Genomic DNA, 16,448 nt, shown 5'->3' with positions numbered 1-16,448 from the left:
AAAATCAAATCAAACCATTGACAAATAAAATTTAACCTTATTACCGAGCTTGTTACCATCTGGCTCAATGACTAAAAGAATATAAGGACATGTAACGTCCTTATACAGGCCGCAGCAGAATTTGTCATGTTAGAAGCCATTCTTTTGGTGGCAAACAATGAGTCATCATTTGGTTACCAGCGACAATTTTAGCGATTTTTAATAGTTTGTGTGTAGTAAACTTTGTATAAACTTTATTACAATGGTGATTAGTTGTTCAACACTCAAGTGTAAAAGCAGCAGCGATAAGAAAGAGCCAGGAGTTACTTTTCATAAGTAAATAAATAGTCAGCTCCACCTTTTTAGCGTTTTTTTAGTTTTCTTATTGAATTCGATAATTATTTTTCTGATATTATATGTACTTGATGTTTGCTATACGTCGATACTAGTTTGTACCTTTGTTAACATTTTTAATACGTTTTTTTCGTAATTAATTAGTATGATACCACAGTATACACCATAGGCGTAGTCAAAACATTTATCAAAAAATATAAATATCTCTTCCAACAGCTAGGTTAAGTTAAATATGTGCCACGGCACTGTGTGGTGACATCGTCACAATTTGCTCTGAAAGGCTCTGATCTGGCTTGAAAGCTTGAAATCTCAAATCAGCTGTTGATAATCCATGGCCATTTTTTATTTTATTATTACACACCCGTCTAACGATACTTTAGACACCAAGTAAAGATTAAAAATTGATTGAATTTTAAATAATAAAATATTTTTTAATTATTATAAGTATATTAAATAATATTAATAAAGTACAGAGTAGAGTACCTACTTATCTTACTGCTTTAGCAAAAGTTTTACGGGCCTGAACACTTTCTAATCACAATAAATAGGTAAAGTACGTCTACTGGATCTGTGTCTATGAAAGGAATGCGAAAAAAAACATTTAAATAAAAAGCAATATATCTTATACGTCGACTTGACGAGTACGTCACCGCAAATCGTTCCGCCCACTTATTTTATTGGCTGCTTGCAAATTTGTCGAATTTTTATTGATGGGAACCGTCGTCTATTTTTTTACGAAAAACATCGAGAGAATATCGTTTCCCCTCTCACGGATACCCCGTAGCTACAGAAAGAAGAGACGCACTGTACACATGCGAACGGGGACGCCGCGTCGTGAAAAACTTTTGTATAATGACATGTGATTTCTAGGTTAGGATGAGGTGATTCCCAACGATTACTACATCATTCCCAGCGATTGCCAGTTGATTCCTAGGTGATTCCCAGTGATTCCCAGGTATTCCTAGGTATTCCCAGGTGATTCTCAGGGATTTCCATGTATTCCCAGTTGATTGCCATGTTATTCCCAGGAAAATGTACAATGATTTCCACTAGTGGTTTACCCCCTCGGTATTTTTATATTACTTACTGTATAAAGTGAGTTTACTAGATGTTTTCTCTATTACAGTCCATGCATTAGTTTATTGGGCTCAATGTTTTAATAAATAATTATGCTTCTATTTTATATTCAAAATCGACGTTTGTTTGCTAATTTTACGTGTTTTAAATTTTAAGTTTATTTTTTTTCTTTTAGTACTTTTGGGAATGATCTATTTCATTCAAAATTTAGTTGATGATTGCTTTCTCCTAAATGTGAAATGAAAAATTGCTTTTATAAAAAGACTTAATTTGCTAAGATAAATAATTACTGATTCTACTATACCAAGTACAGAGTACAGGGCAAGTAATGCAGTAGTGCAAAATTGTATTATTAATTGAGCTGACTATGGCCAAATAATAGCTAAGTTCTGCTAGTAAGTGATACTTATTATTAAAAAAGTTTATAACCTACGGTGATGGTAGTGTAATGTAATAATAAATATACGTATATCATGCTCTGCACAGATTTCCTAGCGCATTCGCCAATATATTGATATACTTATAATAGATATTCATTTATTTGTTCCAATTAACCAAAATTTACAAGAGCCTGCACGCATGGAACATTGTGACAATAGCAAAAAACAAAACTTAAGGCTTAATATATAAAACACAAATAAATACACTTAAATAAGGAAAACAAACTAGAATAACACTTGACAACAAAAAAATATATAAAATGTAAGATTATTAAGAAAATTATTATACAGTTTAAATATTCTTTCTGACTGCACTATAGGAGTAGAAGCAACTAACTCAAAAGTCCACTCTACATTACAATTACTATAAACTAAAAACATGCTCGCTAAAAAGTGAGATATGCGAATCGGAAAAAAAAATCTATTAATTAGTATGCCTTTTTGGTTAAATAATCCTTTAGTATATAGTTCTTATCTTTCCATGAGACATGACCTGCAACTCTTCGGGGAAACTATTAAATATTTTTTTATAATCGAATGCGCAGTCGATGTAAGTAAAATACAAGTAATATTATAAGTAATATATAACATAAGTAAAATTGCATTTCTCAGGTATAAGATTATATTTATTTCTGGTATACTCGTGATCACTAACAAAATCTGCAAAGAGATCTCTATTACTGATCACAAACATGTAGGCATCGTAAATATACATGCAGGTCAGCGTCAATATACCCTTCTCTACAAAAACACTCTTACAGGTTTCTAAACGGCTCATCCTAAATCTCAAGATTTAACTTATGTCTTTTCAAGCCATATCTCATTTTAGATTGCACGAAAACATAATAAGCTGTCAATGCAGCTTCTTCGCCTACCCTCTCCGAGATAATCCTCAAAGCAAAGCCATGTCTTGATACCTCCTTTGCAATACTCTCAACATGCGCTTTCCAATCCAAGTACGTACAACGTATGTACTGTGGACATTAGAATTAGAATTTAGAATAAGTGGGAGGGGGGTTAATCTCTGCGACCTTAGAGATCTATTGTGTCCCCCTTTCTTGAGTTATAACTCATCATACAGTCCCAGGACTTCCTACGGAGACCCGTGTCCTTCATAGTCGAGGAGCTACGACCGAGGCCGGGTAGACGAAACGGTAGCTTGTGTCGCCTGTTGGGGTTTAGAGGTAGGATGTAGGCTCCCGACCCTTGGAGGAGGTGGTAGCTTGTATGCCACTTGCGGAGGAGGTTTCACGCAAGTGTCAGCCACCTCTCCTGTAGTTCTCTTTGGGTTTGGCCCCTTGGAACTTTCATTGTTACTGTTCCCAGTGTCGCTAGGGGGTTTCCCCACAGCTTCACCGGTGATGTTTTTATTACTATTATTACCAGATCTCATAGTGTTCCCATGAGTCGCTAGGGACAGTCGGTCCACTTCTACAGAGCCCCGCATGTAGAAGTAAGGGGTAAAATACAATGGAGTGCCCCCCGATGCCCCAAGGTTGAGGCTGTCAGTAGCCTCGCCCGGTATCTTTATATGTCTTGGTACAATTCCCTGGCCACGACACTACACTCAGGGACAAAACGATGAGTGAGATGCTTCTTAGACCAAGCCAAGTGCTAGGGGGGATTCCCCCCAGCACCTGACCAGGAGCTTCCCCACCAACGACAAGGTCTTGCATCTCCTAGGGGTATCTACTGTGGATATACAATGTACGTACTATGGACATACATTTTTCAACGACGTATAGGACCTAGGAATTTAATTAGAACTAATTCAATGGAAGTCAGCTTAAAATATTTATTAATATAAAAACTCAGGTACAGGGTCATCCCTTATGTCTTGATACACCCGTGAGTCTGGCTTCGGTCCGGCAACTACACCCTTAGGGCACTCTGTCTTTTATTGGATGTTGATAGATATTTTATTTTTTTTATTCTCGAACTGCTTCTAACTAAAAAATACAAAAAGAAAAGTAAGTATTCAAATATATAATTCTTGCCTCTGTTTTGAAAAAATTGAATGAACCGATTCCGAGACCGATTCTCAATCATTCGAGGTTGTGACTGTGCTAGGTGAAATAGTTACATTATATGTGGCAGTGTCATGTAATTCATCTGATGATTCCCCACTTTGAGATATACAACATAAGTTATCTCGAGGGTTATCTGTCTCAGTTTCGCTATTGATAAGATGTGGCAGAGAATCTTCAGACTGTAAATCAAGAACTGAAACATCTGATGTGCTATGTTGATCATTACAAGATTGAAGGAAAGATGCCTGATTAAATGAAGCAGGCTGTCTATTTTGATTAGGGTATGGGGCCTCTCTCTCTCTTGAAGAGCTCTTTCAAACCGCTTAATTTGAACATTTGCCCTTTTGTAATATTTGCTAGAAGTATCTTTGCGCCACATTATATTATTACACTTTAACTTACCTTGAAACAACGAGCAACGAAGGCAACGACAAAGTGACAAAAGAAAACAAGGCGGAAGCCAAACAACCTACGGCCACCATGACACATGACACCCACTCACACAACACAATCGAAAACTGGATCGGAGTAGGTGCGCACTCATTGTATTGTTGTTTTTATTTTTTACGTTGATTAATAAAAGATGGAAATACATTGAGCGCACGTGCGCGCTAGCTCTGCCAATCAAAAACGCCATTAGAAACCGCCCGACTTCCGATTCCGACAAGACTCGAATGTGAACGAATAACTTAAGACGGAAATTTAAACATAGGACTGCATAATTTTCCTGTTGTGGCTTGATTGCATAATATATTGCATTTTTAACCCATCAGATTTCTTCAAAGGCTGTCATGCACTATGGTCATTGGATAATTTAGGAAATCATTTTTTATAGCGGTCGGGTTAGATTTATTAATAAAAGAAGTAGAGGTAGGTTAGATGAGTGACTTGAATTAACGTTAGCCTAGAAAAGATCCACTGATCCAGTCCATTCATTATTATTGGGTATATCTGACCAAAATAATCCAGTCATGATATTAAAATTAAATAACATTTTGTAATGCGTTGTCAAAAATTTTCAAGATACGTAGTACGTACTCGCATGTACGTCCGTAGTGAAGTCTTACAATGTACGTAAATAGTACGTCCCTAATTGGTCCCGGGATGTACTGACGTAAAATGGACATAAAATGTACGTCCCTGGGACGAAGTGTGCTGTATGGGTAACTTAGTAAAATATTTTAACCCCCCCAGTTACAGTTGAATTAGATTTTGGCCCAAATATTCCTAAATGTAGGTAAACTATCACAGCTTAAAGAATGGCTTGTATTTATCAGTTTTTAAAATATCTTACTTTTGACTGTAATGAAATTATACCTAGGTATTTATTTACTCATTAGAACTCTTTACTTATCTTAAGAGTGTTTCTTTATTTTGTTAACACTTGACTTATAGGTTTAAGCGTACTTGGATTTTAAAAGAAAAAACAAAAATCACTTTATATACTTTATTAATTTTATTTTGGCACAAGAAAGAACAGTGATCTATTTTCTATAGTTCAGTTTTCAGAATTTCTTACATTTTCGCTAGTATTATTATTATTTTTCATTATGCTGAGGAGAGGATAGATATTAAGGTCGTACCACCACAGCTTAAAGCCAACGTTCGCTCTAGTTTCTAACGTTATTAAGGATATACAAAACGTCGATTTTTAAACTGTTATAGATAGCCTTTTTTCTTCTTACGTTCACTAGCCCTATATTAGCATTACGTAATACTTTAATTCCTACATATTACTATTTTTTTTCAAAATTCACCATTATCAAACCTTTAACAACCTTTCAAGAACCTTTAGTAAGTTACATGCTACATTTTTTACAATATACCTAATTAATAAGTATCAGGTATCACAATTTATAGGCTTAATTACAAATATATTATAAAAAGATAAAATACATTAGATACTGAGAAAAAATAAAACGAGTGCTATATGTGTGAAAAAAAGAAAACAAAAATGGCAATTATTATTACATACTGCGAAATAAAAACTAAAAATTGATAAAACTGTTTTATAAATTCTGCTGTTTCTTTTTTGTTAATATAACAAAATTCTCAACGTCATGTTTTTTAAATAACTATTTTTCAATATATAGCTGCCGTTAGCCTCATATTCTATGCTACTTATTGAAATAATAAATTAACATATTGAAAAAAAAAACAAATAAAAAATATAATCTAGGTACACAGAAATAACTAAAATAGTCATAATAAAAAATAACTGTACATGTTTTAATATTATAGAAATAAATAAAAGAACTATATCCACTTAAGTTTACTGGCTTTAATCTACACTAAACATATATAAACATTAACAATGTACATTGCACAATTTTTCTTTCAATATGTGGAATTTGCTTTGTACCAAGTATAGATACTAAATAAAAAATATTCTGCCAGCGATTTATTTTCCTTTAAATAAATATGTATATTGAAAGAAGAAGCTACGAAAATATTGTAAAAACATCTTTAACCAGTCAATGTTGTAATACTAAAAATTCTGTCAAATGGCTAATAAGATTTATTAACAGAAACAAAAAATAAGAAAAAAAAATGAATATACGGCCTTGATTTTATTCTTATTGTACAAATACTCTACATCTATGTTAAGAACTAAAACATAATAAGTAAAAACAGAAAAAGACAGACAAAATTTAAAAATTTACAAAAAATAACAGAGTAAAGACAAATAAATAACTGGAAGCTTTAAGGATAATCTAACTGACTATTTACATAACAATATAACTACAACACCAATCTAATTATTTTACACTATTCGCAAAAGTCATTTCAATGGCACTATAGCTGCTGCCCTGTTTTATAGTACAGTAGTCATTAAAATAATATTGGCTTTGCATAAAAATCACTTCTTGATGAATAAATACCGTTATTGAATATATATTATTATGATAATGTATAATATTTTTATCAGTTTATTATCAGACATTTATATATCGTTTAAAACTTTATCATCGACTTTATTTTCTATGTCAACTATAGTATATACCGGGTGCGTCTCAAAAGTGACTCATCCCCTATAACTTTTTTATTCTTTCAGGTAAAAAAAAACGAGATTTGGTATGTTAGTATATGACATAAATTAGGATTGATTGACGTATTCAGTTGTTTTAGGTCACTTCCTGTTTAACCGGAAATGACACTGCAACTTTTGATTTTTAAATGACACCCTCGGTATATTTTTACTTTATTCGATAGAAAGTACCACTCTGAATAGAATGACATATCATATGTCAACTTTTGACATTTTTGCATATGGCTTATTTGAAATTATAACATGCAGTTCGTAACGAAAATTTGACTCCAAATGCCAAGTGTGTGGTATCAAATTATTCGTAAAAAATGCTTTTTCCAAATATGCTAATGCGTGACCTTCGTTCCATTTGAAAAAATTGAGATATGATTAAAAATATAATAGCATTTTCTAACTAGCCAGGACAAGACACTAAAAACATTAGACGATTAAATCTATTTTTCCAAGGCTCCTTGATTAAGAATTAATGTTTTTAACATAGACATGGCACTCTGGATTGAATTTTAAAATACGATTTTTCATTAAGCTAGAATGTCAAAAGTTGACATAATAATATGTCATTCTATTTAGAATGCCTTTTCCTATAGAATAAAGTAAAAAAAATACCGAGGATGTCATTTGAAAATCAAAAGTTGCAGTCATTTCCGGTTAAACAGGAAGTGACCTAAAACAACTGAATACGTCAATCAATCCTAATTTATGTCATATACTAACGTACCAAATCTCGTTTATTTACCTGAAAGAATAAAAAAGTTATAGGGGGTGAGCAACTTTTGAGACGCACCCGGTATATGTCGTTAAAAAAATGATAATACAACCAAACACGATGGTTTAAGCTATTGAAATCAACAAATTTTACAAGTAGTTTTAATACTTTTTTGATAATCCATTTTGATATTTCAATTTTTTCTTCTGATACCCATATCGACTATAATTTGAAACACCCTCTACACTACGCGTGAAACAGTGCAAAACAAGGTCGTGTTTCCTCGTTTAACTTTGCCTCGGCTTATTTCCAGTTGTTTCGGCTTGGTTTCATTTGTCTCGGCCTATTTTCATTTCCTAAAAAACTAAAAACGCCTTTTTACCATCGGTAACTGTTTTCTAAATGCAATGTTTTTAATTTTTACATTCCATTAGAAACTAATTATATTTATTCATACTCCATATTTACTTATTTTTCTGAAGCCAACACAAAGTTTAACCTTGATTACTTCGTCAAGTAATACGAAAGTATATCGGTCGAAACGTTTCTCGAAACAGTTCCCGAGACAATTCCAATAACAATAAAAAATAAACAACCAATCACGGCTTATCTCGGTCGATTTCTAACTGTTTCGGAGTATGCAGTAGACAGGCCAATATTCCCAGCAACAAAAGAAAAGCATTGAATTTGCTTCCGAAAGTATTTCGAGAAATGCTTCGCGAAATGTTTCACAAAATATTTCCAGAAATATTTCGCGAAATATTTTGGGCATAGTGTAGAAGGTGTTTAAACTTAGTTATTTATGTAACTTGTTGTAAAACAGACTAACTCTTTTGTGTTATTAATGAAGTTTGCAATGGACATGAATTACACAAAATATATATCGCCCAACATGCATAATAGTGTATTGTTTTATTAGGAGTTAAAAGGATATTTTTTGTTGCTAGGCTGTACGTAATAAGTAATAAGTTCATGCTCTATATTTTTAGTTTTATACATGTAGTAACAAATAACCTAAAAATGATCTATTTTTTAAGCAATTGTTGACGAATCATTTATTTTATCATTGTAATAGCTGCGAAAGAAAATTCTATTATATAGTTGTGAAATGAAACGCATGAAACACTTTCAAAAACGCCAAAAGATTATAAAAAAATGTCACTTTAAATATCAAAATTAGGAAAAGTATTTTGTTGGGAGTTAGGGCACATATAACCTTCGTTGATATGTCGAATTTCTGAATAAAATCGAATAAAATTAACAATTCTCTGTCGTTTTATAATTAGTGATCTAAAACTTATAATAATTTTATTTTTTAAATTCTTGAAAAATAGTCTTCCAGTCTTCTTCGCAAAAATAAAAAAATACGCATGAAATGGAAAGAAATCAAATGGAAGTTTTAAAATTAATTAATTAAAAATATAGAATATAAAATAATATCCGCACATATTCCAATAAATAAAATTTTCCAGATTAATGAGTCAGTTATAGGTTGAAATGATTGATGTAGACTCTTCTAACAAATATAACAGATCAATAATAAGTATAATTGATACCAAATAAACTGCTAGTTACGTTACCGAGGGCGCAATTATTAATAATACGCCCCGGGACTGACTAACTGGAATTTAAATTTCCCGCTGGTGATTCAGGTAGTTGCTCTGTTGTAAAAAATCCCAATTTTCCACATTTATTTCTTTCTTTCCTGACATTTTGAATCGTTTTGGCGCTTTAGTTTTGTATTACGAGTTTTTGAGCTTAAGTGAATTGTGTTGTATGACTTTAAGCTTAAATGTTCTTCTAGCAGACCTACAGTTGAAAATTCTTAACAGCCGTTGCAAAGAAACTCATCGCAACCTTATTAGAATATTTTGAATGAAAAAGCGGTAATAATGGCTCTTTCTGTATCTTAAGGTGCTTTTAAAGAGGTTAGTTTTGTTGATGTAAATATTAACTGTTTAGATATTTATAATTCATTCATTTTAGTTTTCTAGAATATATTAATTAAAAGAAAATATATAAATTTGGCAACGCTGTGTCGGCCAAGCTTAACCACGCGAGACTTAAAGTTTATTTGGTATTATCTATAGCCTCTTTGCATACAACCAAACATATTTTAATGACACTGCACGTCCCAATATAAGTCGAATCTTGTTTTCAATTTCTAGTCTAAGAAAAATTTAGACGTTCCATCCCCAATTAGCGGGGCGCTATACAAAAAAGAAACCGTTCAGAACCATCCTGGGAAAATCATTTCCCCATTAGGCCAGGCTCAGTCGTCGTCCTTCCTCGGACTAGAATCGTATGCGTTGCGTTCGTGTGCAAAGTTCAAAACGTCCGGCGAAGAACTGTCTTGGGGATAGAAGAATCCCCTATCCGAGCTAGGTCCCGCTCCATTCATCAGATGAGGGGGAGTCAGGGAGGGTCTCCCCGATGTCGATGTGGCCGGAGGTGACATATCCGCCGAAGGGGACATGCTGAAATTCATATCAGAACTGTCCCTGCACCATAACTGTCTCATTTCTTGACGTCTCTGCCTCATCAACATCTTGTACTCGGATATACGCATCTTCTTTCCGTCCACGATACAAGTTCTTTTCGGTCTGGGTCTGTATCGATAGTCCGGATGCTTTTCCATGTGCAGCTTCGAGAGGCGAGATTGTTCTTCGTAGTAGGGTTGCTTCTCGGAATTGGACATGCCCTTCCATCGAGCGCCTAGGATTTTCGAGATGTTCGAGTTGTGCATGTCGGGGCAGGCCTTCAGGATCTTCCGCCGCTCGTCTTTGGCCCACACCATGAACGCGTTCATGGGGCGCTTGATGTGGGGCTTGTTGTCGGACTCGCGTTTCGGTTGCTGTCTGATGATTTTCGCCTTGTCCGAGTTCTCGTCCATTTTGAAGTTCGGATCGGGGCCGCCCCACACTAAAAAATAGACAAAAACAGTGTTAGTAACTTTTATATTAAGTATTTTATACTGAATAGTTAATTTGTGAAGTTTTCTGTCAATTTTTAGTCTAGAGATTGACTTTTATTCGTCGATTACTCATTACTCTTACTCATCGATCGTCATTCCCTAGCCGTCTTTGACGTTCTTTTTTCTATTACACGGTACCTTACATGGTATTTATATGCAAATTAAATGAATTTATATCCGAGTATTTGCCACTTACAGGGTGGCCTATTAGTGACGAAAAAGCTGCATTCAGAACCTCGAAATCGGTGGAATAAATTAGTAGTTTCAATTAGCCTACTTCAAAATTTGGGAGGAATGTCATTCACACCGTCATTGAACAAGGTAGAAGTTTTTCAGAATGTCCTAAAAAAACTGCTTGTGGGTTATCATTTGGGGGGATTTCAGTCACACCAAACACCCACTCTTTAAATCGCAGCTGCTTTTTAAACAACTTTTTTTCAAAAAATAATTTTATTTTTATTTTCGTATATTGTATTTATTATTAAACAGTATGTTTTTAATATTATAACATAATATATTAAATTCTAACTATATTAAAAACTTAACTAAAGGAAAAGATCCCAAAAATCGAATTTCCTCAGAATTTTACCCTTGTAGTTATAGCCTGCTGGAGGAAAAATCCAGAACTTCTGGATTTGGAGGAAACTTCTGGATCTGGAGGAAAAATCCGGAACCTGCTGGAGGAAAAATCCAGTTCAAGTCCTAAGGTAAAGACACAGGCCAAAATTGAACAATTTTCGACACTGTAACGATTTTAGTTCTTTACACGTCTTTTTTATATATAATATATGATTTCTGGCCTATCATCACCGGATTCCCTCTCGTTCAGGCCGGATAGTTTATTTGACGCGTAATTTTTACGTTCTCTAATCGGCAACCTTGCTATCGTTTCACTGTTCTGTGGAGGTGCTGTCAACATCGCTTCTGTCAACTCTCTCCGTGCTTAACTTCACTTGGCTTTGACCGTCCGACTGTCACCGTCAAAAAATCCTTGCTTCGAGAAACTGCAATTATAAAAATCTTGCTGTATAATTTGAATCAGCTGCTATTTTGAAGTTACAGGTAAAAATGAGATATTATCTTTTTTGATTCGTTATTATTACTGCGTATTTTTAGGGTAGAGTTTTGGATGTCCCAACCTAACTTGTATCTGTATTTTGCTGGCCCGTTGGCGTCCCTTTTCTTTTGTCCTCCAGAATGTCACATGGAAGAAAGGACATGTTCTTTATTATTTAGTGAGCCCTCGGAAGTAATTCGAGGTAGGTTCATTTTGTTTGTTAGACCTTGTTTGATTTTAAACAAGAGTTTCGTATTTTTAGGGTCCAAGGTACGGACTATTTCCAAGGTTATAGTCCTAAGTTATGGTCCAAGGTACGGGTAGTGTTCCCTTGTACCATTATCCTATGTACGGATGTCCTGTGAACGAGTGTCCCAGTAGGAATGATTTTTTCTTGCATATAAAGTGCCCCAGCGTGGATGTAGCTTGAGCCCCATGCTGCTTCGTTCCCATCCTAAGCTAGTTAGTAGTTACGGCTGTTCCAATTCATGGTGTCCTCATTCTGGCCCCTTTTGTTGTATTGGATGGCCGAGTACAGAGATGCGAGCCCACCTCACGCTGTTACTGTTTGAAGCAAGATTATATAAAGAACAGCTAAGTTTAGATTTAAGTTTTAGCTTATATTTAACATTTAACACATTTTCAGTCTTAAACAATAACGTACATCTTAAGTAATATCGTACAGACTATGTTTAGTGGTTAGATTGTTAAGAACATTCATCTCGATTTAATGTTTAAAATATAATTTAGATCTTAGGTTTCATTGCATTACGTCTTGTAATGGTATTACTTTTATAGATATTATTATTGCACTATTTTAACAGATGAATAACCAAACATAGATTCTAGAATCTAAAGGTTGCAACATCTTCGATTTAACATCACATAAAATATATCAAATTAATTAAAGTAATACTACATTTCATACATTCTCTTAAACTTTACATGTCTTGTATTTTATCATAGTTGTTTTCATAGATATTTAGTACAACTCTTAACACCACTTTCTTTGACATATAACCACTATATATTTACTAGAACTTTACAATGTCATGTACCAGCAAAGAACATCATGAATGAATATAGTCACTAGTTTTAAATAATAAACAACTGTGTTTTCTTTCTCTGTTCATGCTTGGCACCCAATATTTATAATTTCGAGTTATTATTGTTAATTAGTTCTTTCCAGTGAAATACCTTATCCACGACTGCTCTACCAACGAAAAGCTGCCGTTCGCAGTGGTAATGTTTATAAAAAACGCTACAAGCTTTTAACTAATTTAAGGAAAACTGCAAATATTTATAAATTAAAACTGAACAGGTAACAATGGAAAACTAAGCAAATACCAACCAATTTCTCCTACCCTTAATGAAACAATTTTATTGAAGTTGTATGTTATTGAAATCACCGATAATTTATTGATACTAAATCACCATTATCTGCTAAAAATAGCTACCCTAAAATGAATACCTATGTACGATGGTATCAAAATACAAAATACCTTTATAGGCTCTGAGAGTTATGGTAAATGAACTAGAGCAAAATAAAAAATAGAAATTGATACCTTCTTTTAAATAACGAAGTAGGAAAAATTATGGAATACAATTGGCAGAATTTCAAGTCTTTTATTCAAACGCGGCAGATATAAAATATTACGTATTATTACAAAGACAGCTGAGATCAAAGACAATGTGTCACTGGCAGTTTGTAAATATGGCGAAATGCAAAATTCCTCAAAAGACAAATTAAATTTCCCGGTGAAAATTTTACTGGAAGATACAGGCAATTTCACTTTAAGCGAGTTTATTTATTCTGACAGGCCTATGCTTTGAATAGAAATATTGTCTCTCTTTGTAAGAGACGCGGATCATAAACAATGCTTTTAACAAGATCATCGTTTTTTAAACACGGCCATTTTTCTTTCGAGAAATACTGTTATGTCGCTTTTTATTTTAGTTTTTTCTCTAAAGAATTGCCAAAAAATTCCTTTCAAGTCGCTCATTAAGGAAAGCATAAATTATGGGCACAGCAATTAAATTATACTTTCTCTTAATCACAGCGAACAGAAAATATAATGCGATAGCCAGGGGCGCCTTAAATTTGAAAAATGTATGCATATTAATAATTGATACATCTTTTTTATTCTTTTCTATTGTAGTTTCTAGGTATTTAAGACTCACCCTATATAGTTATTTGTTGTATATTGAATGGTCAATTATTAGCTAAAAAATACAAGCTATCGCAAAAAAATTAAATACAAAAGTTATGGGTGTTGTGTTAAATGTCTATTTTTTATATCTATTAGCTAGAAGTAAATCTAAGTATACAGGATCGGTCATGAAGTTGCGGCATATCAATATTAATGTATTATTAATCAATAAATTATTTTTTTTAAATGCAAATGCCTGTATATTATTAGAATAAATTTCAATTCTTTCTTCACAATACACATATACATAATTTACCTAAATTCAAACATTTCCGAATTATGAAGTTTTGATTTTGGAATGTTAAACGAATTTTTTTTAATTTCCAGACATGATTTAATTTCATTTTATACATCTATAAATGCCAACTTCAGAACTAATGTGAAATATTATAAAATATCACAGTTTCCGCAAAATGGCATTGTTAAATGAAACCGAACACATCGAAATTAATTAAATTGAATTGTTTAAGTGATATTTTCAAAAGCCAATAACTCGGAAACGGTTGTTTTGAGGTACATTGTGTGTATCTCGATTTTTGCTTAGAATTGAGGGAAGAACGAAAATATGGAATAATATACAGGTGGTTAGATTTAAAAAAAATAAACTTTGCTGTGCCACGACTTTATGACTGACCCTGTATACTTAAATTTATTTCTAACTACTAAACAACTTACTTTGTTTGGTAAAATACCAGACAAAAATCATATTCGGTGGCTTTGATAAAAATTTACTGTTGGAAGAGCCATATGTAACATAATACCGCAAATTTGAAACCGTTAAAAATTTAGAAACACTGTTAATACAAGAAATGTTTACTTTTTAATTCTGCATCTGAAAGAAAAATAATATACAGGGTGTGGTATTTAAAAAAATTGAAATATAGCATTTTAAATATTGCAATGTTGGCGACACCATAAAAATTACACTGTTGAAAATAATGTAAATTTTTCTTCGCGATTTTATTCTGTTATCCTTGGTGTTTAGGAAAATATAGCTGAGTATTAATAAAGTTAAATTCACTCCAATATTTAACCACTTTTCGAATATAGTGTTTTTAACTAAAGTTTTAGTAAATAAGAAATAGAATGGCAACACCGAATAGTGCTTCAAATAAATATAGTGCACTATATGCAGAATTTTATGCTGAATACAATTCTCTCTCTTCAGTCCTGACCCCCATTAGGGAGTGTAGTGGTCAGCGTAACATCATGGATGATTTTTCTCCATGCGCCTCTGTCTTTTGTCATCTCGATGACATCGTGCATTGGTTTGCTACACCTAGTCGTGATCTGGTCTATCTATCGAGTTGGAGAGCGGCCACGTGGTCTACGTCCCTCCACCTTGCCTTGAATTATGAGTCTTTCCATATTGTCCGGACTCTTCCTCATTATATGTCCAAAATATTTTAGTTGTTTTAGTCGGATTTTACAGGAAAGCCTGTTAGTAATATTAAGTTCATTTATAATGGAAACGTTTGTACGGCATTCAGTCCATGGGATACGTCTACGTCTATAACAATACATCTCGGTAGCATCGATCTTCTTACGTTCCGCCTGCCTGAGAGTCCACGATTCGCAGCCATACGTCAATATTGGGAGTACCAAACAGTTGACTAGCCGGTTTTTGGTGGCTCTTGAAATCTGGCGGTCTTTCCAGATCTTGGTCAGTCTCCCAACAGCTACCTTTGCCATGTTGCACCTACGCTTCACCTCTTCTTCCGATGTGCCTGTATTTGTCAATAGTGATCCCACGTATGACTTAACGACTTCAAAGCGGTCGATATGACTTATATTTGGATGGTTGTTATGTTGCCTATCAACTATCATAATTTTGGTTTTTTGCGTATTTAGTTCCAGACCGAGCCGATTGCTTTCGTTTTCTACCCTATTTACTAAATTGATTAACTCTTCTTGACTGTTAGCGAGTAGTGCTGTATCATCTGCAAAGCGTAGATTATTTATTTTTTGGCCATTTATTGAAATGCCTCCTTCCCATGTTTCTAGCGACCTTCTCATTATGTATTCTCCGTATATGTTAAATAGTTGAGGAGACAATATACACCCCTGTCTGACTCCTTGTTCGAGGGAAAATTCCTTTGAAGCTGAATCCAGTATTCTAACTGATCCTGTAGTGTGCTGATACAACTGAATGATAAGTGAAATAAGGTGTTGCGGTACCCCCACTTCCTTTAAGATTTTCCACAGGTGATGCCATCTGATTTTATTATCTACGAATCTATGAATACAATTATCTACAGAAAAATGGGGGGTGCAATTTAAAAAAACTTAAAGCTTTATCATATTTTTTTTGTTATGCCCCGTATACACTAAAATATTTTTAGTTTATGCCCCTTTGTAAACGAGGCAACATTTATATAAAACTTTTTTTCATATCTTCGACAACGATATTGGACTCCGTCGCACTAATGGGACTAAATACTACGACAAAAAGAGCTTGATCAACGAAGAGTTGAAAAAATGACCAAAGGCCAAAGTCTAATGTAGAGAGGGGAATGTGCACCGCAGTAATGCGTGAGCAGTTCCAGCGCAGTTTGTCAAGCAAATAGTGGAT

General features: G+C 33.7%; 1 protein-coding gene across 1 annotated transcript in view; it reads right to left on the bottom strand.

The window, feature by feature from the left end:
• Positions 1 to 7,655: 7,655 nt before the first annotated feature.
• Positions 7,656 to 16,448, bottom strand: part of LOC115880960 (transcription factor Sox-6) — a gene marked incomplete at its 5' end in the record, with an annotated part of 158,323 nt that continues 149,530 nt past the window's right edge. Inside the window, 1 exon segment of the mRNA XM_030898302.1 lies at positions 7,656 to 10,557. Within this exon segment, the coding sequence (XP_030754162.1) occupies positions 9,908 to 10,557 (650 nt within the window). The 3' untranslated portion in view covers positions 7,656 to 9,907.

Source organism: Sitophilus oryzae, unplaced genomic scaffold (assembly GCF_002938485.1).
Source record: "Sitophilus oryzae breed Bouriz unplaced genomic scaffold, Soryzae_2.0 scaffold_1668_pilon_pilon, whole genome shotgun sequence".
NCBI lineage: Eukaryota > Metazoa > Arthropoda > Insecta > Coleoptera > Curculionidae > Sitophilus > Sitophilus oryzae.
The sequence above is the reverse complement of the archived record's forward strand: the minus strand, read 5'-3'. Positions and strand labels throughout refer to the sequence as shown.